Source organism: Gambusia affinis, linkage group LG11 (genome assembly GCF_019740435.1).
Source record: "Gambusia affinis linkage group LG11, SWU_Gaff_1.0, whole genome shotgun sequence".
In the NCBI taxonomy this organism is placed as follows: Eukaryota; Metazoa; Chordata; class Actinopteri; order Cyprinodontiformes; family Poeciliidae; genus Gambusia; species Gambusia affinis.
The window spans coordinates 17,319,992-17,343,291 of record NC_057878.1 but is presented as its reverse complement, the minus strand read 5'-3'; the positions used below and the strand labels follow the sequence as shown (position 1 = coordinate 17,343,291).

The following is a 23,300-nucleotide window of genomic DNA, read 5'->3' as shown; positions in this document are numbered from 1 at the left end:
TTTGATTGCATAAAGCTTAAAGGTCAGTCTTAAAAGCATAGTGTGTTACTTAAAGACAGTCAAATTCTTTTTTTTTCTCAATTTAACTACATTCCTTAATACACCCCTATAGTTTAGGGTGTTTAAGGTTTGAGGCTATAGATTTCATCTTCTCATTTAAGGTTAGAGTAAACTCAGTCAGCCAAAGAGACTGGTACAAGGAAATATACCACAACTAAATGCCCAAAATCTTTCTCAAAATTTCAAAAAATTTTCCAAAAATGGGATATATTACATCTTATATCATCATCAAGATATTTACCGTATTATCTCTATTGCAAGATTTTTTGATGTTGTTCAGCCTTAGTCCATTTGCCTTTTTAGAAAACTAATCAGAGTAGAAGTTTCTAACCAACCCGTTCAGAAGTGACAGAGCTAAAAATCATTCTGATCCACAGCCAATTTCTCAGAGTGCCTTTATATTTTGCAGTGATATTTTGGCTTTTATGTTTGAAATGCTGTGTATTTTTCTTTTGTAGTAATCAGTAACAAATTTAACCGGTTAGATAGACCTCACTTTAATTTGATTAATTGTGGAAAAAAACGCTTAAACTTTTGGAAATTTAATTTAAGACATTACATTTTTTTTTATTTCTGGGATTACTTGAAAGTGTCACATTTCCAACAATAATTTAAAAAAATCCACTTGACTCGCTGAATATTAACTGCCCAGATCTTTTGCCACCTCCACTTCAGATACATCACAATTGATTTGTTGTAGAATCTAAAATTTTGTTGTAGAGAAGCTACTTTTTAGCAGTACTGGTAGAAATATTAACTTTTTATATTTGAAAATGATATAATGTAAGAATCACTTTAACAACAAGTATATTTAGATAGAAAAATATATTTAGGCAGTTTTCCTCTTCAAGTTGCAATTTTAAAATTGATTCCTAGCATGGATTTCTCAATTAACTTTTCAGTTGTACTTGTGAAATTTGTTTTGAACAGGCATGTTTTTATCTGTGCTGAAAGTCGGTTTTTCAGTGTCAGTCACGTTCTTTAAGACAAATCTTCCATGTTGAAAGATAATAGGAGTAATTGATTTAATTTGGGGAACTGTACGTCTTCAGCTGACAGAGCCTTATTTCTTTGACAGAGACATACAGAAAACAAAAAGTGAGAGTTTATAAATTGACAGTTTAAAAATCCAGCTAGTTTTCTTTTTCGGACTTTTAAAAGTAACGTCTTCTAAGAATTGGGAGTATTTCTGCCATTAACATCATTGTCTAACCACTCTATGTTTGTAAACTGTACTTGCAACAGTCTTCAGTCTGCAAATCAGTATGAGCTACGTTGCTTTGCAGTAAAAACCCTGAACTAAATGTTTCTCCTCACAGAAGTGACCCATATTTCTGTGCTATCTAGAAACCCCTGTAATAGATACGACTTGGAGCCCTCTTGGTACCTTCCCACAGGCTTTGCACACCTGAGTGTGAGCAGTTTATCCCGTACTTTGCAGATTACTCAGTCTGAATTACAAGTGTCAGTGGGCCGCCATCTTCACTTCTCCCACATATACTCTTTGATGCAAAAGTGTGGATTTTGGTTAAACCAAAATGAAACTGGTATAGCCTAATCTCACTGTGGTTTTCGCTTCTTGCTGTCGGAAAGGTTATAATTGGTAGGACTATATTTGACAAAAACTGCATGCAAATTGTATTGTTGCTCTTAGTTTGCAGACCTACCAAAAAGAATTTCATATATATATATATGAAAAAATCCATAGGGATATAATTATGTATGTACAGTAGCTGCTTCTTACAGGTTCTTACTTTTTATTGTTTTGGGATAAGGAGTCTTATTGGAGTCTTCGTGTTCAACAAGTACACATAAGCAGAACGGATATAAATATTTATTTACAGGTGTACAAGACTAAATATAAATATAAATATGGGAACTATATGCACAGATTATAGAGATTATACAGAATATACAAGAATGTTAGGAAATGGATTATATATGAATTAGTGGGTTTATAATACAAGATAAATAATGTCAGATAAGATTTACAGATTGTATATGTGTGTGAGGAAAACAGTCCATGCAATATAACTCTTCCTGTAAAGCATGGTGCCTGCTGGACAGGATGCAGGCATGTGAATTAAATACATCATCAAGTTATTGCTTCTTGCATTGAGTCATTATTTTTTTTTTTACCTTTATGTAGAACCATAATGTCTTACAGTAATTGAGTCAACCTTGATCTCTTCTGTGTAAATGTTTTCCAGCAACAGTAATTGATTTTTGGTCATTTTCATACATTTTTTTAATACACAGATTTGGTGATGTAAATGACCAAAAATGGTCATTTACATCACCAAAAATGGTCATTTACATCACCAAAAATGGTCATTTACATCCATCATCATTTTTGGCATGAGAATGGTCATGGATGTAAGTTTGAAAATCTGAGCCAAAATCTAAACTAGAATGACTTAAAATATGCTGCAATGCAAATGATCTTTTCCCCAAACTGCACACCTCCACCTGATTAATATGGTGTGTACAGATTTTTAAAGCGTTCTGCTTATAAAAAAGACTCATGAACCTCAATGAAATTAAGCAACATTGAAAAACGAAGAGTCAGCTAGACTTCCTCAATACAGGCCTGATTAGGTCATTCAGAGGGTTTCTCATCTTATTGCTGGCAATGAGGGTTTTTCATGCTGTCACATGATAAGGTATTCAGATTTTTCACTGCTGCTTATGCAGTTAGGCTATGATTTTATAAATGACACTGTTATAATTGTTTAGATGCTTCTGATGATATAACTTCAACATTTTTAAACCCAAAATGTTTTGGGTTGTTACACAGTGTACTTTCAGTTAACCTTGTCCGTACTTTCACCTTGAAAGAGAGCAGTTTTTCACGCTTTGGAACAATAAATCTGTCATTCACCTAAGTGTTCGGTGCTGGCCGAGATTTGCCTGAGGTGAAATGTGCACACTGACCTGCTTCGTGTTGCAATAGCTCTGTTTTGGTATTGCATCTAAACTCGTTCCTTCCTTTTCTCCTTAAAGGTAATGTTTCATGTTTGCATATGTGCATGCAAACATGACTTGTAGTACAATTTATGTTTTATGTCAAAGTGCTCTGTGAAAACATTGATGCAAAACACAGTTGGGACATAATGATTGTCAGATTTGTTGTGAAATATCAGTCTTTGTGGGTGTCATGATTTGCGGTGGTGGAGGTGAGGCAAAAACGCTGATGGACCGGATTGAATGTAAAATAATGAATTTAATGACAAACCAGGATACAACAAGGGAACAGGACGACGAGGAGTGACATGTGACCAAACGTAGACGTGACGTGACGTGACGTGACGAGGATCCGACAAGACACAGAGACACAGGTGACACTAAATACACATAAGGTAATCAGGGAACGAGACACACCTGGGAACTAATCAAGGGGAGACAGGACAACACAGAGACTCAGACACACAGGAAACTAGAAATAAATACACCAAAAAACATAGAACCTGACAGTACCCCCCCCTTAAAGGGCGGCTCCAAGACGCCCAAAAACAGTCCAAAACACAACGAGGGTGGGCGGAGGGGCGCTGGACGGAGGGCCAGAGTTCATAACAAAAAACACACCCAACCAAGTGGGCGGAGGCCAAGAGTCCAAAACACACACACAAAAAAAAAAACTACCCACAGGGTGGGCGGAGGCTCAGGAGGCAGAAACCACTGAGGAGGTCCGGGGGGCATCCGCGGCGCCGGAGGCGGGAACCACGGAGGCGGTCCGGGGGGCGTCCGCGGCGCCGGAGGCGGGAACCACGGAGGCCGGAGGCGGGATCCACGGAGGCGGTCCGGGGGGCGTCCGCGGCGCCGGAGGCGGGAACCACGGAGGCGGTCCGGGGGGCGTCCGCGGCGCCGGAGGCGGGAACCACGGAGGCGGTCCGGGGGGCGTCCGCGGTGACGAGGAGCATAGGGGGGCTCGTGACTAGGAGGCTCATGATAGGCACTAACAGGGGGCTCTGGACTGGCACTAACAGGGGGCTCTGGACTGGCACTAACAGGGGGCTCTGGACTGGCACTAACAGGGGGCTCTGGACTGGCACTAACAGGGGGCTCTGGACTGGCACTAACAGGGGGCTCTGGACTGGCACTAACAGGGGGCTCTGGACTGGCACTAACAGGGGGCTCTGGACTGGCACTAACAGGGGGCTCTGGACTGGGAAACTCTGGACTGGGAAACTCTGGACTGGGAAACTCTGGACTGGGAAACTCTGGACTGGGAAACTCTGGACTGGGAAACTCTGGACTGGGAAACTCTGGACTGGGAAACTCTGGACTGGGAAACTCTGGACTGGGAAACTCTGGACTGGGAAACTCTGGACTGGGAAACTCTGGACTGGGAAACTCTGGACTGGGAAACTCCTCCCTTACTGGGGCCGGCAGCGGAGGAGTGCCGGCGAAGCGCCTCGGGGCCGGCAGCGGAGGAGTGCCGGCGAAGCGCCTCGGGGCCGGCAGCGGAGGAGTGCCGGCGAAGCGCCTCGGGGCCGGCAGCGGAGGAGTGCCGGCGAAGCGCCTCGGGGCCGGCAGCGGAGGAGTGCCGGCGAAGCGCCTCGGGGCCGGCAGCGGAGGAGTGCCGGCGAAGCGCCTCGGGGCCGGCAGCGGAGGAGTGCCGGCGAAGCGCCTCGGGCCGGCAGCGGAGGAGTGCCGGCGAAGCGCCTCGGGGCCGGCAGCGGAGGAGTGCCGGCGAAGCGCCTCGGGGCCGGCAGCGGAGGAGTGCCGGCGAAGCGCCTCGGGGCCGGCAGCGGAGGTGGCGTTCCCGGAGGGCGACGAGGGGCCAGATCCACCGGCGGCTCACGTCGTTGTCTCCGGGTGGACTGTGGAGGTGGTTGATCCGGGAAGCGACGAGGGGCCGAGTTCATCGGCGGCTCACGCCGCTTTCTCCGGAATGACTGCGGATGTGGTGGTTCCGGGAAGCAACGAGGGGCCGAGTTCATCGGCGGCTCACGCTGCTTTCTCCGGGCGAACTGTTGACCTGGTGTCCGCAGAGGGTAACGAGGGGCCGGATCCACCGGCGGCTCACGTCTCTTCCTCTGGGCTGGCTGCGGAGATTGTGCTCCCAGGCGGGAAAAACGGCCGGGAGCGAATCCGGGGGGTGCCAAGGCCAGTCTCGTCCCCCGGAAAGCCTCTCTCTGCAAGTCGTAGTCCGACTTCAGACCCATCTCCTCCAGCAACAGCGGAGAAGGCAGGATCTCTACATCCTTGTAGAGATCCCTCTGTGCCAACTCCAACTGCTGCTGGATCCAGTCCTCGCGGTTCTTCTGCCCCCAAAGGGGAGCGCCCTCACCTCGGTTGTGGTCGGATCCTACTGTCATGATTTGCGGTGGTGGAGGTGAGGCAAAAACGCTGATGGACCGGATTGAATGTAAAATAATGAATTTAATGACAAACCAGGATACAACAAGGGAACAGGACGACGAGGAGTGACATGTGACCAAACGTAGACGTGACGTGACGTGACGTGACGAGGATCCGACAAGACACAGAGACACAGGTGACACTAAATACACATAAGGTAATCAGGGAACGAGACACACCTGGGAACTAATCAAGGGGAGACAGGACAACACAGAGACTCAGACACACAGGAAACTAGAAATAAATACACCAAAAAACATAGAACCTGACAGTGGGAGTATTTAGACTTTCAGAGCTCCATCTTTTACACTGATTTTAGCAAGACTTGATATGTTCTAGAAATGGTTTTGTACTGCTATACTTCTTTTTCTCTTGCTAACATTTGCTACATTTCTTCTAGATTGAAAGACAGTTTTGTAGAAAAAGTGGTTGTATAAGGAGCTCCTGGGAGTGGCCAAGTCTGAGGTCAGCACATTAGATCATGTGATTCAGCTAGTTAGGGTGGGGTCAGACAGACTTTTCTTAGGAGACTTGAGAGACAGAGGATTATTTTACTATAAAAGGGGAGATTTAAATCTGACTACAAATAGTATCTGTGAAGTTGATGCTTATTATACCTCATTGACTGAAGATACAAATATGTCACTGAATAAAAATTAGCTCATCATTTTCAGTTGTCTTCGCCCTTAGTGTTAGTTTGTTACTTTGTTAGAAGAAGTAGCTGTGATGTTTTGACCAGAATGAGGTGATGTTTACTCTGAGAAATGCACACGGTGATCCCGAGACATTAATTTAATGACATCCTTGAAACCTGAACAGACTGGATTCACTTCCACAGTTCCTTACCTACTTCTGTCTCATGTTTACTGTGTGAACTGTGGAAGTGTTTTCAGTAAGGTTTTGTCCCCTCTGTGTTAGAGGTGAACTACGTAGAAAAATGTTGCAGAACAAGTGTGCTGGGTCTGTCAGACTCTGGTAATCTGGCAGTCGTATTTTTGTTTTCATTTCCATTTTGAAGAAACCAAGAGGCTGAAACTAAGGGGCCACCACTATTGAAATTCTGATAAAACTGGAAATATTAGAGGTAGGCTTAGTCACACTTTCTTTTTCTTTGCTTAATAGTGCCTTCTGGATATAGGCACTCCTCATTCTTTTTGTTTTTTTTCTATTTGTAGTTAGTCTTCTTGTATTTACAGAGTGTCCCCATTTTTAAGTCCAACTTCAGACTAAATATTTGGATAAGTGTATATCTTTTCCTTTTTTGTTGCAGCGTTTTGTTTGGTATTTATGTCATGTCACAGAAAGGTCATGGCTGGTAGTAGTTATTATTTCTGGTGATATAAATAGCATTAGCCATGACTGCTTATCCACCATTAACCATGGGCGCTAAGGATATGTTAACAGTATTATTATGAAGATTTAAAACAAGAACACACAACCTAATTCAAGTGATTCCATGTAAAGCTACACTTTCACTGTAAGCATCAACTACTCAGTCGCCCGCCGTGTTCAGTCTATGTGCTTACCTGTGTAAATACTCCCGCAGCACTCTTCCCACTGTTCGCTTTGAACCAGCAGGAGGAGAAAGGCTGCTGTACTCCAGGCATCACGCCAGTCATTTTAAGGATGCCTATTGGTCCCCCACAAATGATGAAAACCCGGGCATTATCATAAATCAATAAAATTCCCATGGGCCGAACTTGAAAATTGGACATTATGTTGCTAACACTTAGCTTTCATCAACAACTCAGAGGCGAAAGTGAGAGCTCCGCGCAACGCAAAAATGTTCCGGCTGGAATAATAAAACATGAATCAACGAAGCTTTGAGGTAGGTAAATTTTACTCAAGGAATTTTTATATTTGAGGTGCTCGAATCATTCGAGTAATCGTTTTAGCCCTATGAGATACAGACATATTCTCCATGGACTAAACCACTCAGCACAACATCAGTCTGTCACTCTAGAGACAGCTGGCACCTGACCCCGGACACCCCACACACCTTGAATAACCCAGGCTGTTTTAGGTGACAGGCTGCCAGAATACCTAAGGAGTCATTTCTTCTGAGTGTCTGGACATCTTTTATGTGCTAAATTGCTTGTCAATAAGAGTAATTGAACATGCTACAGTAGCTTCTGTGTTGTTAGTTTCATCTCATTTGATTTTTGTCTGTCTTGGTGCTTCTAATAAATCTGGATTTACCTGGAGCAGAGATTCCTGGACTGTCTCTTTCAGCAGTTGATGGTGGACTAATGAGACCATCACTATTCATTCTGCTTCCCTCAACTGGAAGATAGAGAGCCAAGAAAAGAACATCTGATCTCCTTGCTTTTGCTGTTTTTACTCTTGCTTATCTTCTGCAAACTCTCCACTGCATCAATGTGCAAACATGCACATCATTACCTCTACCATCCACATGCTAGAATAGCCTCAGCTAAGCTCATTTTCCATCATTTGTGTTGCATTTGTTGTGTGATTCTTTTTCCCTATCAATCCGTGTTTAAGTTGTAGGCTGTTTGATAGCCATATGGCACTGATTTGCAATGTCAGAGACATAAAACACTGACAGTCCTCTTCTCGTCAGGCCATATGGCATGCGTGGGTGTATGTTTGTGTATGCATTGGTATGGTGTGTGACCACTAATGGTCAACTCGCAGCATCACTTGCCAGTGTATAACAGGAATGGGTTGGTTTTAAGTCAAATTTATGAGGGAAGTGTGTTTGCACAGGCTTGCACACATTCTGTTCTGTGTAGAAGCTTTGGAGCGGAGTGTCTATGTTGACCACAGCGTTGTGTGTTTATGTATGTCTGTTCAGGAGGAATGCCAGCTCCTGAGCAGAGCGCAGTGACGGAGGAGGGGCTTCTGCTGACCATCCGTGACAGTTCAGCTGGCCGCAAAATGGAGACCAACAACACGGCCAATAACATCCTGGCCTCTGTCAAAGAACAGGTGGGTTTTTTCTCTTTAAGCTATCCTTAGTCTGTTTGAGTCATGTTTTATGCCTTATGATGAGAAAGTATCTCACACTATGAATCATTAGTGTACGGTGGCATTTATTGGCTGTTATTCTGTCTAGTGACTCACACATTTTATGATGTGCATTTTCTTCTGCTAATTTATAGGTAATGTTTCATTATGACTTACAGCAACTACATGATGTTTATAGGAAAACTTGCTTACACACCCATTTTAAGTTTTTATGGGAGTGAGATTGGGACTGTTTGATGGACATTCCAAACTCTGACTTGATTGTCCTTTAGCTTTCTAGCTAAATTTGTGATAATGTCCATTTGTGCCAAAACTTTAACAAGAATGATTTATTGAAGTGCTACTTTAATATTTCCTCATAATATAATGCCATTTATTTTCTGAACTGCTGTATTCCCCCTGCACATGATTCTGCCACCCTCCTAGTTTACACCACACAGATTATTTAAATTCCTACAATAGCACTCATCTAAGACTAATTTGTTTCTCCTAAAAATCTGAAGTGGACCCAGCTTGACTCAGGATATTGTTTGTTTACGCCCTGCAGCTGAGGTCTGGCTTGTATCAGTGGATGACCAGGAAGCTCAGCTGTAGCAGCATTTCAGGGCTTGAGGAGGGACGTGACCTCTGATTCGCTCCATTTCTGCCTCACTCTTTGTGATTCATGTACACTCCCCCTGGTCTTGCACACACATGCACACATGACACACACACTTTTCTTTCCTTTCTAGAATTAAGACAGTCTTCTATGTTCCTGAAACTTCCTCTCTGGAAATTGTCCATAAAAAAACTTCTATTCATTGTTTTACATTTTAATTCTATTGTTTCATGCTTATTTAAATTAACTTTTTGAAAGTCATCTAAATTATACTGTATAATAAGTTTTATGTAATCAATAATCTATTTTCAGATTTAAGATCCATGTAGACTTACTGATGGAAAGTTGGTATTGTTTCCACAAGCAAGGAAGGGGAAGGGGGGAGCGCCTGTCCGTGCTCACGTCCTTCCTTAGAGTATTTGAGTATTTCTCAGTTGCTCGTCCGGTTCGAGCAGATATCCATGCAGGCAAGCAGGAAGAGCAAGTACTCTGCCTGAACTTTTGCTTTTCTGAATGACTGTCTGACTTACTAGTTGAAGCTATGCTTTAAGAGAATTGCTATCGGAACAGTTGAGACAGTAAGATGATCGTTCTTGTGTGTTTGGACAGAGCGGAGTTGGACAGGAAAATAAAAGGGTGAGTAGAAAGAAAAACTTGTGAGAGGTCACGCTTGGCAAATGTGAGAATGTTTTTTCCTCTCTGCCTTAATGGTTTTCCTGTGAGACCTTCCAGGGATGGCTCTGTTGATGTAAACATGTAGGACGGCTCTGCCAAAGGCCATGTGTGTTTTAAGAGCACAAGCTTAAAATGACTAGCTTTTTAGTTCAGTTGTTTCTTTTTCTTTTCTTTCTTTTTGCCTGTAAAATTCCTTCCCTGCAGTTTCCTTACCAATCCCTTCTTTTGGTCTGCTTTTCTTTCTTTTTGTTTCCAAGTCCTGTTTCAATAACTGTTGTAGTAACAGTTGCTCAAGGCTTGCCAAGATGCCCATACAAGGATAGATTCACCTGCATTCTATGATTTCCTTCTCACAGAGTACTCCTTTGCTTGGACATGTCTTCCCTGTCTCATTTCCTCCTTATGGGAGACACATTCACAATGATTTCCAGCAAGCCTATTTTAAATGTTTAATATTCAGGGCATTTCTTGCTGAACACTGCACTTTTTTCCCTTGCAGTACCTCATATTTTTCCATCATAATCATTAATCATTATGTTTCAGAATTAGCTTTGAAAACTCATTCTTCAGTACTTAATGTCCTAATAAACCTCCTGTTTAGTCTTATGGATAGTCAAGGAGCTGGTAGTTTATATCTCTTTGATCTTAAGTGTAATTAGAGCTGTGTAGAGAAAGTTGTGGCTGTAAAGACTCTAATTTTGAATGACTATTTAATGTGGATTTAGTCTTTATGACTGAATCCATGGTAATATAGTGTGCATCTCAATAAACCAGTTATTTCAGTAGTTCAATTCAAATATATTGTATTTGTATTGTATTCTCATACCATGTGTACAAATGTACATTATTTTTCAAAGACGTTAGATCATATTAAAGTTGTGCTTTAGGTCAGTTTGGTTTACTAGAATTATTTGTGTTAGCTACATGCAAGAATCGTGAGAGTGAGATTCTTCTTTGGAAACATTTGCGATCTGTTAAAAATTCTCTAAATTTGAATAGTTTACAAAAAATCTTTTAATTTGGTCAAATTGTCTTTGTTTTTCTACATTGAATGACCTGGGTCAAATGTTTTTGGTCTTCTTTTACAATTTTGTGACAAATATTTGCTGGGAATTTGGCCCATTCCTTCTGACATAATTGATGTAATTAAGTCAGGTTTGTTGGCTTCTAGAGTTTTTTGGTTGCCAGTCCAAAACATTGACTTCATTGTCCTTAAGCCTTTTTGTAGCTTATTTGGTGATATGCTTAGGGCCGTTGTATATCTGTAAGATCCATATGTGTATCTTTTCAGAACACAAATGTTTCTACAAAGATATTCTTTATTTGTGTTTGATTTACACCATTATAGATGCCAAATGGTTCCTTAACACAGGTCCTCTGCAACTCCGTTGTAACATTATATGTAACACACTTTTGTTATCTAGTTATTAGAAAATGTTATCGTTACACTAATTTAAGGGAAAATGTCATTACACCTACAGAGCCACTTCTTCTTTTCAACTAGCGATAACACAATGTTATTACATTTTCTGAAAAGACTAATTTCTTGTAACAAAATAAACTTTGGACATTTATCTTCTCCAACCAAATGATGTTAGTTAAATTTCAGAGTAATGGTTCTACTAAATGTTTATTATGATTAGAGTCAGTGCGGGTTAAAGGTACACAATTTACTGAACTGCAGTCATCATTGCTGTTTGAAGCTCAAAGGACTGTTTTCATGCAGTATCTGAGAAAATAGACAGTTTGCAGGGAAATATTATTAGTACCTGGTTTGTAAATTTTCTTTATTGGCTGTTTGATTTAGGACGGCAACAATTAATTATTAAAATTCATTAAGGCAAATTATCTGCCTCGAAGCTTTGTCAAATTTAGTTTTACTAGTTAGCGCATCATGTTCCATCCGGCTGATTATTTGTTTTGCACAACACTCTCACTTCTGCCTATGAGTTGTTAATAAATGCTGAGGGCTAGCAACAGTCTGTTTTATACAGAGCGTGTTACACGGGCCGTGTTTTGTCATTCACTGTGGCTACTGCTACGCCATGCTTCAAATACACATTGTGCATGTATATCCATCTAGTAATCATTGACAATTATTTGTTGCCATTTGCATAACACACACTGCTGCCTGGTGACTGGCAGCAGTGTGTTGTATCTTGTTGCGTATGCTGAACTGACAGCTTCTCTAAATGTCGCAAATGTCTTTACGCGCATGTGCATGCATGCATACTTACTGGATGTAGGCTATTCTGACAGCATATGCTGATCCAGCAGAACAACGGCACACAGCTGGCTGCTGTTGTGACTGATCCATAGCCATATGGATGAACCGGAAAATAAATTTCATACTGTTGCGGTCTATGTACCGCCACCTGGTACATAGTTGGCATATATGTTTTTCTGTGTGTGCCAAATCTGGTCACTCAAAAATGGGAAACATGGACAAAAAAGCTATAAATGGCTGGGCAAAGTGAGCCTTCATTTATTAAATTGACTGAATATGAATACATAAACAAAAAACTGGAGTATAGACTTTAAAAAAAAATTTTTTTCTTTGATGATCTGCTGCTTCATTATTAAATAGAATGTAATTTTGGATTTTTGTATAATTATTGCCCAGGTTAACTTAAAAAGTGAGCTTTTGTGACGGGTTCTCTTTCTAAACTACAGAGAAGAATTGTTAGAGATGCACAAATCTGAAAATTTGGACTGATGTTGAAATCAAATGTTAATACACTAAAAGTATTATCTGAACATTATGAAACTATGTAGACATAGTTAGGAAAATTTGGTAATGGGGAATTAGGGAAAGTTGGTAGAGCTATCAACCCATGAAGTATCACCATTCCTGTCCAAGCGCATATCTACATAAAAGTAACATGGCGTAACTTCATACACAGCGCTGCAATGAGGGGCATGGTATACGGTGGCTCCGCTGCAGTTTGGTTTGGTTCATCTGTGGTGTTGCCAATATGCTTAATATTCATTTTTCAAACCCTGTACACGTCACGGTAATGCTCATGATATTGCGCAAATTAAAGTAAAAGCCTTTGCTATTTAACTTGCCTGGAATTTGATGGCCCTAATCTTTCTCAAAAAGCACCTTTCTCTGACAGCCAAAAGTCTGGAAACTGAGTGGACAGGTTGCCACTAAGTGATATCAAAATGTTTTTCCTTCTTCTTTGAAATAAAATTTTACCCAGTCAGAGTCAAAGAGTTGTCTTCATCATGTTTTGCTGTGGAAGTTATTTTCAGACTGCAGTCAGACCCTCTTGTGCCCTTATTCCTCTACTGTAAAGCCATACTACTATAATATATGCAGCCACTGTTTTCTTGACCTTCCTCAAAAAACGAAAAAAATATGTCATATGGATTTTTTGGGGTCTAAAACCCAGTGATGCACTGTAGCTTTCATGGTACCGTTCTGTAAGTTTCACATTCCATTGAGAGTCAAGTACCCCGCATAATCAGAGATGCAGGCTTTTGAATCGAAAGCTCACAGCCAGCTATATAGTCCATTTTCTTTTTCAGCTTACAGGACATGGTGTCCACAAAATCAAAATATTTCCAATCATTTGAACACCTTTTGTCTTAAATCAATATCATCCCAGAAAAGATGCTAATGATCAGCATGTTAGCAGGTGGATTCTTTCGTGTGTGATATGGTTTTAAAAAGTATCTTGCTGATGGAACAATAAACTGTATGCACTGAGAGTGATTGAGTGATATGAGAGCTTTATTGTTTATTACATTGTACGCAACAATTCAACTGTTTTGGGATTGAGACTGTTTATACTTGTTTTGTTCTTCAGTTCATGTAATTATATATTGGATCATGTATTTGCATACATTAATGCAGTTACTATTTCTATTTACCATTCATAAATGAGGCACCTTTAGTGCCACAGTCCATCAGCAGCTGCCAATTAACACTCACATTAGTGTAGGAAAAAATGGTTCAACGTTGGACCTCAAAGGGGCTTTTAATCTATTCAGTAGTTTTGGCTCTTGAGCCAATCCTTTTAAATCCACCATGCAGGCATCAGTGCCTAGGAGGTCATTTAATTTAAGAGCATTTCAGTGATAACTTTGACCTATTAACTGCTTTCAAATGCATTTTGCACAAGAAAATTAGCTTCAGGAATCAAAGGCCCTTCAGTTTTTCCAGCTTTTATATTGTCCACAAAAAGCCCTACTTAATGTGCACTTAGTCTCTATAGTAGTCCTCCAGGATTTCTTTTTTACATAGGTTAATATGCACATCCTTATTATGCTGGGAAAACTTAGAGAAACAGGAGCTGGTGAAGAAGCTTTTGTCCTTTTGAAAATCAACATACTAATTGAGCGTTAACTATGTCCTTCAAAATTTTCTTATTCTCATGTTACAATCAAAGGTTAATAAATTTTTATTGGGTTTATATGTGGTAGTTTTATGGCTTTCACATTTTTTACAAGCACATAAACTTGTATTCAAGCCTCTATACTTTCAAATTTCTAAATAAAATCCAATTTTAATAAATTACTGAGTATAAATACTAGGAATGCTCCGATCAGGTTTTTTTGCTGCCGATTCTGATACCGATCATTTTTTGGTTTAGGTATATGATTCTATGTTATCTGGCAAAATAGAAAAATTGTCTGCCAGTAGATTCACCTAATTTAGACATAATAGACATATTTTAATACATATCAAAAATCTTTTTATTTGTTTTTAAGTTACATGATGCAGCTTTAAGCAGATGTTCGGTGTGAGAGTTCACTGTCTGGTGGAGGTTGTGAAATATTACTGCCAGTAGAGCGTAGTGGCAGTCCAAGAGGGAGAGCAGAACCAGCATCTAACACTGCCAGACTTGAATTATTTTTCAGGTTATTTGTTTAACTTTCTGATCGTGTTGTTAATCTGGGTGAATGTTGGTAGTTGTGCGCTGCTTTACCTGCTATCTGGATGCTCCGGATGTCCTTTTTTTCCTGCAGTGAGTCTCGATGCATCCACATTCCGTCAGGTGCTTGTTTTTTAAATGCCACATTAGATTTGTGTGTTGTTGAATTTTGACGTGCTTGAAGGAAATTTTCCACGCAAACGTCCCCATTCACTCTCAGAGCATTATGGTTCTACATGACAGGAATTGTTGCGCAGTGTGAAGGAAAGAGGAGAAAAGCTACACCCGCAGGCTGCGAAGTGAGATAAATGTGACCAGTTTTGGTGATCAGCAACAAGAGACCATGCTTGGCTATCACCGATCATGCACTTTTTTTTACGGAAATTGGCCGATTAATTTTCAGTGGCAGATCAATAAATACTAATAAATACAACATTTCTGTGGAGGCCTCAGACATTTGTAGATTAGCCAACAAACAGCATAATGAAGACCAAAGAACAAGCTAGACAGACGAGAGCTAAAGCTGTGGAGAATTTTAAAGTAGTTCTAGGTTCTTAAATATATCTAATAGTATGAAGTTCTCAGAGGGATTTTAAGAACATGACAAGGAGTGAAAACCTACTAAGAAAATAACCGGCCTGGAAATAAGAGAGTTAATCAGAAAAGCAGCAAAGAGGCTCATAGTACGTAACTCTGGAGGAGCTGCAAATATCCAAAGCTCAGATGGGAGGATCTGTGAACAGGACGACTTTTAATTGCAACACAAATAGGCATAAGAAGGTGTTCTTGCCAGATGGGACTAAAAAATAAATCATTGAGCTTTCACCTAAAATTACATATATATTGAGGCTTGACAAAATATGAAAAAACTCAAGGGGCGTGAGCATCTTTGGGGGCCTCTGTAAGGCTGCTTGCTACACACACAAAAGCAGTTTGCAGTTTCTTTTTTGTTTGTGCCAGTGCCACATCATCTGTTATCTACAGTTTTTTGTCAATATTTTCTGAGCTCAGTTTTCCTATATGTTTATACCTGCAAAAATTGCTTTATTTTCAAAAATGGTATCACCTTACCTGCTAAGTTAAACAGTTGTTTGAAAAAGAATAACCCACGTAATATTTTATGCAGACCTTTTAGGCCATTGACTTCAGAAACATGTGTTTTGTCTGTTTCTATCTGCCGAGAGAGCTGTGGCTGTAGACACATCTACACATTTGGCCCAGCTGGCAAAAAGGCCTCTCACTAAGGACTCACTCTGGTGTCTCAGCGCACTGCCTCACAACAAAGCACACCACACTGGAAATTTCCTCTTTTGTTTGAGTCAATTGCACATGAACAGTTTGTGTACCTCTTGCCATTCCCTGACAAACTGGAGCTAGACTTTTTGACCCTGTTTTTTCCTAGGTTAGGCATAGACAAATACAGAATGTTCTGTATACACTCAAGAACTGCTGGAACTGTTGCTTTCATTGTTGCATCTTCAAGTTCTTTTTAAAGCTTGTTTGTGCTGGCTGAAATATGACACATTTGAGATAACCACACGAGCTTTCATCTTGTTTTAATGAAGCCAAGTTCACCTTTGTCTGAATGACCTAGGAGTTATTAGTTTGGGTCAAGTTAAAACTCGAGGCAGTTATGTTGCTACTTTGCATTTCCATGCTATAAGAGCTGCAGACGGGGTGAGTTCTCTCTACAGGCAATGGTGCCTGTTCCACTTCCATAGGTGAAATAAGAACTCTAATTACAATCGACTAGTGATTTTCTCCAGTCCTGAGGGTTTTATCTCCTTTCCTCTGCGTGCTGCTGCCGCTGTGACACAGGCAAGGAGAAATCTAGAGGCATACAAATTCTGGCCTCGATTATAGTCATAAAAATGGAAGCCTGGCTCTGAGCAATTACCCCATGGGGGAGCAGAGTATTAGAGGGAGGGGGTGAGGCATATTCATAGGTGAGAGATGCAGGTGAAGGCGAGTGCTCAGATACACAAAGAAAAGACAAAAATGCTCAGATATGTGAAAAGGACACACTTAGGCTGTAACTATGATGGAGAAAGTCACAGAGTGAATAGTTTGCGAGAAGAGGCTTTCAATGCAGCTGAAAACAGAAAATAGAAGAAGAGAGCAGAGGAGGATCTCCTTTCAATGTAACAAAGTCAAAGGAGCGGCGCTCTAGCCTGACATGATGTGCTGTCGATTTAAACACAGCCATGGGAGCACTCCCCTCAACTAGCCTGCTAATACTCATCAGCGTCACTGTCATTATCATCATCATTATAACTGTAATCATTGGCACTGTCAACACCAGGCACAGAGGATGCAGTCTTTGGGGAGCAAGAGTTGTCTTCTTCATACAGATGTGTGGAGTTTAGTTAAACCTCCTGTTTTGAATCACTACCAAGGGTTAGTGATTCAAAACCCACTACCAAGGATTCTGTCTCCACATCACCTTTTACCCACTATAAATGTCTTTCAAATGATTTTCTCTAAATGACTGATCTTTAGGTAATCACACAAGTTAGTGCAATCTCTGTTCACTACATTGGTCTCTTGATTGACAGTTCCTACATTGTTCACTCTTCTCATTATTGCCCACAGCAACGTTTGTTTTGTCTGACACAACACCATTGACCTTTCAGTGGATTTGTATGTTCACTGGTGTACAAGATTTGCTCTGGCTGTGTGGATTCACTTTATATTAAAGCTAACAATAAGCTACATACAAGAAAGTTCGTGTTCCTCATCTCCAGACGTCACGATCTATCAATAATGGTGCACCTTTAGGGGTCTAGTAGTACGGCCCACTGAGGCAGTTCACGCCTCCGTGGGCCAGGTCTGTTTTTGCAGCATATACATGAAGGACACATTATTTCCTGGTCATTACCTTATGCCTGATCTTCTGTAAATTTGTGAGGCCTTCACAGATGATCTAAATTCATCAACATCATAATTTGTAAACGACTCTCTGAGAAAGTGATTTGTTAATGAGGCTAAGTGCAAATAAAATTATGTTGAAATTTAGAAAGTGGCCTGAAATGTCCTATTGTTTTGCCATTTTGCCAACCCAGTCAGATCTAATTGAAATCACTATTTTGTAAATGAGTGAAGAATGTCATCCTGGAGGAGGGAATGGAAAAAAAATTACACAGCATCAATGTCTTTAGAAAAATTTGAAGTTTTTGTTGAATGTGTTCATAAAAACATGGTTTTTCTTCACCCTCCCGCTCAGGCAGTCTTTGTTATTGACAGTCTTTCACAGCGTTGTCATTCTCTTTTGTGCTATGAACTACGTTGGAGATGACAGCTCCTTTAATAGCATCCACCACATATGTCATTCCTGAATGACATTTTAATTGTTAATCTAAAATGAAATTGGAAACCTCCCTTTTACACCTCATTTTAGTGGGTCATTTTTTGAAGATCCATGTTGAGTTTTCTCAGTTCGAGTAATAACAGGTCTGAAATGTTTTTAACTATCCAACATCAATGGAGAATAAAACAAACACATTTTTGGGTAAAGTGGTTCTCTTTTAAAGCAACAAAAGACCTCTTAGAAATGTAGAGAAATTAGGTGATTTGAACTATTACTTTTTAATAAGGCTGTTTAGAGCCTATTGATCATAAATTTCATTACAAAAAGTTTAAATATTGATCTAATGAACAGATTTTTGTAAAAAAAAAAAAAAAAGATACTAAGTATGTATCACACTCAAATACCTTTCACAAATAGATTGATCATAAGTCATCCTCCTTTTAGTTACTGAGAGTCTACATTGGTTGACGTCCCATCATCATCAAAAAAAAAAAAAAAAAAAAAAAAGGTGAATAAAACTCTGGACTGAAAAGTAGGTGTGACTGTATGCAGCTTTCCTAAATAATTACAATGCCTGGTTCCTCCAACACCCTGCTTCAAGGCTTGTTGTCTGCTTTCACCCCTAAGGCCAGCTTTTCTGTGTCTCTGCTGCTGCAGACATCCTTTAACCTCTGCTGTTATTCTCCTACTGTGCAGCAGTTTCTGTCTCTGGCTGGAATTTTCTTTCATCACTGCAGTGAGGGTGCAGAGCTGTCAGGCCTCATTGCCACTTAATGAACAAACAAATTTCTGTTAGATTCTTCGGTTAAGTGGGAAAGCCATCTGCACCAGTTATGCTAAATGGATTCGTATATCACAAATGAGCTCCTATCTTGAGTTTGTTCCAGTTGATGATCAGGTCAGGTTTAGACATTGTTTATATTTTTATCATTTTGTCATGTTGTTGATCATGCTACTCTCACAATCCATTTCTGCACACCTTACAATATTATTGACAAACCTAACAGTAATAATTCCGTATTAAAGTAAGAACCTGCCACTTTCAGGAGAGGAAAGCTGAACAAACATAGAGAAATTAGGCAATCTATCTACCTATTGCTTTAAAGTGGGTGTCTAAGCAGTAGTTCTTATGCTGTAGTTCAGTTCCTATAGTGAGCAGCAAAGATCTCAGGGGACACAAGAGGCTTTTCCTGCATGCTAGAACTATAACTAAACTAAAACATAATTGAGAAAAGAGAATTAAAAAGAAAATAGGTGACACAATAATGTGGTTTTGTTTGCCTGAAGACGAGATCATTCTCTACAGTGAGACCAACAAGTAAATGAGACCACAAGTTAGTTTCTGCTTTAATATCTGCAACACAGAGCTATTTCCCAGTTTTTATGGAGGTTGCACTTCTTTTGATCACCCTCTAAAGCAAAATTTTAATTTTAATTTTACTTCTAATTGTGAAAACGTCAAAGTAAGCCTTTTAATACCTTTTTAGCATTAGAATCACATTTTGAAATAAGTTTTAAGAACAACAAGTCCACCTGATAAACCTGCACTTTTATATTCTAAATTATTCTTTTAGCCAAAAAATATTGTTAAATAATTATATACATAGTATTGAATATTGGCCACGAAAGAGTAATATTTAGTGGGCTGTGGGGGGAGGACTGAATGCATTTAGCTTACTTATAACACCTAAGTTGTTATATAGGCCAGAACCTTTTTTTAACTTCTGTTCATGGTTTCGAATAAAAATTTATGCCATCTTATTTAAAATGGCAGTAAGTGTTATGTCAAATATGTATTAAAATAACTACAACTGTAAATTGGAAAAGTCCACTCATGTGATGAAAAGAAACGGTCTACACAAATTCTTAATAAATTATGCTTTGAGGTTGTCTTTAGGTCTATGAGTAGTTTTCTACATATCAGTAATTCTCAATGTTTATTTTGAGTGTGCATTTCAACTGATTTATGTTCTGAAACAATATTTCCAATTTGAATCATTTTTTGGTGTTTGACAATCTTGTTGCATAATGGAAATATATTGCCTGTATATAGGATGACATTGGTCTTCCTGAATTAATGTAAAGTAGATGTACATCATTTTGGACGAGTGCATGTTGAGCTTCTCTTGTGAATGCTGAAGCAGCAGTGGGCAGAAACCACTTCAGGCGCTGCAGATGGGTCATGTGTTGTCAGCAGCGCCCATAGAAAAGACAGGGGGAGTGTACGTGTTTCTAGTTTGATCTACTGCCATGTGTCATCTTTCTTTAGGCCCTGTCAAAGGACACATGAGGACAGAATCTGATTCAGCTATGGAACTGCTGGCAAATAATGCCTAACAGTCTTATTGTAATGGCAAATAAAGGTATTTGGGGCCCAGTTCCTGCAGGAAAGCCTCTAACCTACTGCCACTGTTGTCTTTCTCTCTGCCGATGCTAAGACTGGACTTTACAACGGTTGGATCAGCATTTTGCTGATTACTCCTAAGCTTGCCCTGAACTAGTGGTGAGTTATGCTTAAAACTTTTAGTCTTTTGTGTGTTGAAGTTTGGAAAGTCCATGAGTTAATGAAAAAATTATGAAAATGTATATATTTGTCACGTTAGTCTTATTTATTTTTCAATATGCATATTAGTTTTGACGTTTGGGTCAGGGAGAAGCTAAGGGTGTGAGGCATGAATATAATCCTTTATGGCATAGATGTTACAAACACACATACTATACTCAGCATGAAAGAAAACATGTACTCTTGTTCGGTGTTGATTGAGTCTTGTTCCTTTTTCGTCCTAACGTCAGCAGTACTCCTAAATGCTGCAACTGTAGAGAAAATGCTTACATCGGTCAAGTACATCTACAGTTTAGAGCTGTAGCTCGAAGAACCATAGCCAATACATCAAGCAAGACAAAAGGTGTGGAAAATCCAGCTCAGTGCAGAAAATTCTGGAACATTCTCCTTTCCTCTTGTTACTACAGAAATAAGCAGCTTTGGGTTTTAGAAGTTTGCTTTAGGCTAGAAGGAAATCTAAATATAAAAAATTAAACTTCCAACACTTCCCTGCTAGTCTGAAAGCCAGTAAGTGTCCCATGGTGTACAGATATTTTTTGCTATAACGCCTGAGAAGATGCAACAGTTGCAATTTCTTTTACTTGCACACACCACAAGTCTGTGTTGAAGTCGCTGGATGTGAGCAGGTTTTGCCAAACCGCCAATTGGATTATAAGCTTAGAAGAAAGAAGGCATAGAGGTGGCAGGCCTAAGAATAGTGACATTTGCGGGAACAGCCAATCTCTGAGATCTCACTGTTTAGCTAGGCAGTGTGGCTTTCATTTTGGTGTCTTTTTCCACCGTACACTTGATCTGTTCTCTGTAGTATCTAGTACACATGATTGTTGTTACCTTGTGCACTTAATACCATGCTTCAAAACTAACTTGCTCTCATTGCTTGCCCTTTTGCATGATATATGCATTATTTGCGCTGGTCTGTCATATAAAATTCAACTAATAGAAGGTTGCAGTTGTAGTGGGATGAAATATGGGAATATCTAAGTGGCATGAACATTTTGGTAAGACGCTGAATCCAAGCAATAGTAGCAGTCCCTTTACATTAAGGAAACAGGGTGTAGCAGTTTTTCTTCCTGTAAGCTCCCTCTCACTGCAGTCAAGGTTCACATATCTTCAGCTGAAGCAGAGCAAAGGAGAGGTGAGCAGTGGAGAGTATGATGTGGTATTTTGGGGGAGGGGTGAGGAGTCTGCGATGTGGAGGGGAAGTTTTGGTGCACCCCCCGGGGAACACAGCAGAGGTGTGAAATGTAGGATAGTCTTAGTGATGTAGGGTGACTAAATGTCCTCAGACAGGTCACAAAAGCTGCAGATAGCTGCAGAGTGTGGATGTCTGTTTGTGTATGCTGTCGGCTGTGAATGTAATTGACCGCGGTAATGGTCATTACATGGGACAGCTAAGGATAGCAAGCAGAGGAGCCTTCCATCTGTGCAGTGAGATATGGTGAGTGAGGTCTTTTTCGCTAGAATATCGGGGAAAAAAATGTATTCTGCCAAATTAGATCCGAGGTGGAATAAAAATGTGCTTCAGAAATATGCAAATAAGAAAGTGTGTGTGTGTGGCATAATTTTTATGTGAACAGAGAACCTTGTGGGTCTTATGAGTGTCATGATGCAGTGCTTGAAGCTAGAGAGCTATGCAAGTAATGGCCTTGCTCATGGTAGGTAATTAGTCAATGCTGATTCCTCCCCAACTCCCGTAGGAGCAGCACCACGAAGGCTAAATATCACCCACTAAAGTGGTGCTTATCCCTCTGTGTGGGGTGTAAAAATGACATTATCATATAAGCCACATGAAGGTCTGCTTAAATTTCTAAACATTAGATTGTGTATGGATACACACATACTTTTTAAAGTTGTTGGTGAAGACACTGTTTTATTTGATGCTGGGTTACCTAAGTCTCTCACTTAAGGCTCATTGCATCATGTACCTATAAACTACTAGAACACTGTGGGAACAAGCTGTTACCTGCCAATTTGTTGCCTTTACTTTCATTCCCCATTTGTTGTATTTGTCGATGCAACTGCAGAAAGCCCTCTGTTCACATTAATTCAGCCTTGAGTCACATGTTTGTGTTTGTCGTGTTCATGTGCAGGAGCTTCAATTTGAGCGGCTAACCAGGGAGCTGGAAGTGGAGAGGCAGATTGTGGCCAATCAGCTGGAAAGATGCAGACTTGGGGCCGAGTCACCAGGCGCTGGTAGCAGCAGGTAATGAGAAGCTGTGCACACACGACACATGACTTTTCCTTCCTTCACAGCAGACACCACACTCTATAGTGTGTGAAACCTTCTGGTATTATAGAATCGTAATCAGATTCTATAATTCTATGATTTTTCTTTTAACTTTATACAGGTATATGAATTGGTATTCAGTTGAAGTAAATGTAAATTTGTTTATTTGCCTATTCCATCCTAACTGATAGTAAATGTCTATATTCCCACTTTATCAGGTACTGCATAATCATCGTACCTACTCTGCCTTGCAAAGACATTCATATTGCTTAAACCTTTTCACATTTTGTTACATCATAATAAACTTAAATGTATTTTATTAAAAATGTATGTGACATGTATTGCATCATTTTAATGTGGAAGAAAAAATGATGCATGATTTTGAGAGATGTAGACAATTAGTTGCACATCATTTAATTTAATTATGGAGGCTGAATAAGTATTTAGGCTAAACATCTTGAAAACCCTGTCTGTCTCTCCTGACTAATTATTACCACCCTATTGTTCTGTCAGAATTATAATGAAGTACATTGATGTTTGTGGTTGTAATGTGATGAAATTTACAAAAACCTCCTGTGGTGTGAATACCTTTGCAAGGCACTCTATGTGGCAGTCTGTTCTTTTAGCTCAAGTAT

At 40.1% G+C, this 23,300-nt stretch overlaps 1 protein-coding gene across 7 annotated transcripts in view; it reads left to right on the top strand.

Moving 5' to 3' along the window:
- LOC122840024 (plakophilin-4-like) overlaps positions 1–23,300 on the top strand; it is a 91,913-nt gene that overhangs the window by 13,949 nt on the left and 54,664 nt on the right. For 5 of the 7 annotated variants that reach the window (XM_044132131.1, XM_044132134.1, XM_044132130.1 and 2 more), the window contains exons 2-3: positions 8,240–8,373; positions 22,529–22,641. In XM_044132131.1, coding sequence (XP_043988066.1) covers positions 8,245–8,373; positions 22,529–22,641 — 242 coding nt within the window. In that variant the 5' untranslated portion in view covers positions 8,240–8,244. Of the gene's footprint in view, positions 1–7,233; positions 7,253–8,239; positions 8,374–21,740; positions 21,877–22,528; positions 22,642–23,300 lie in introns of those variants that run through there. The other 2 variants (XM_044132132.1, XM_044132135.1) reach the window with 2 other exon arrangements.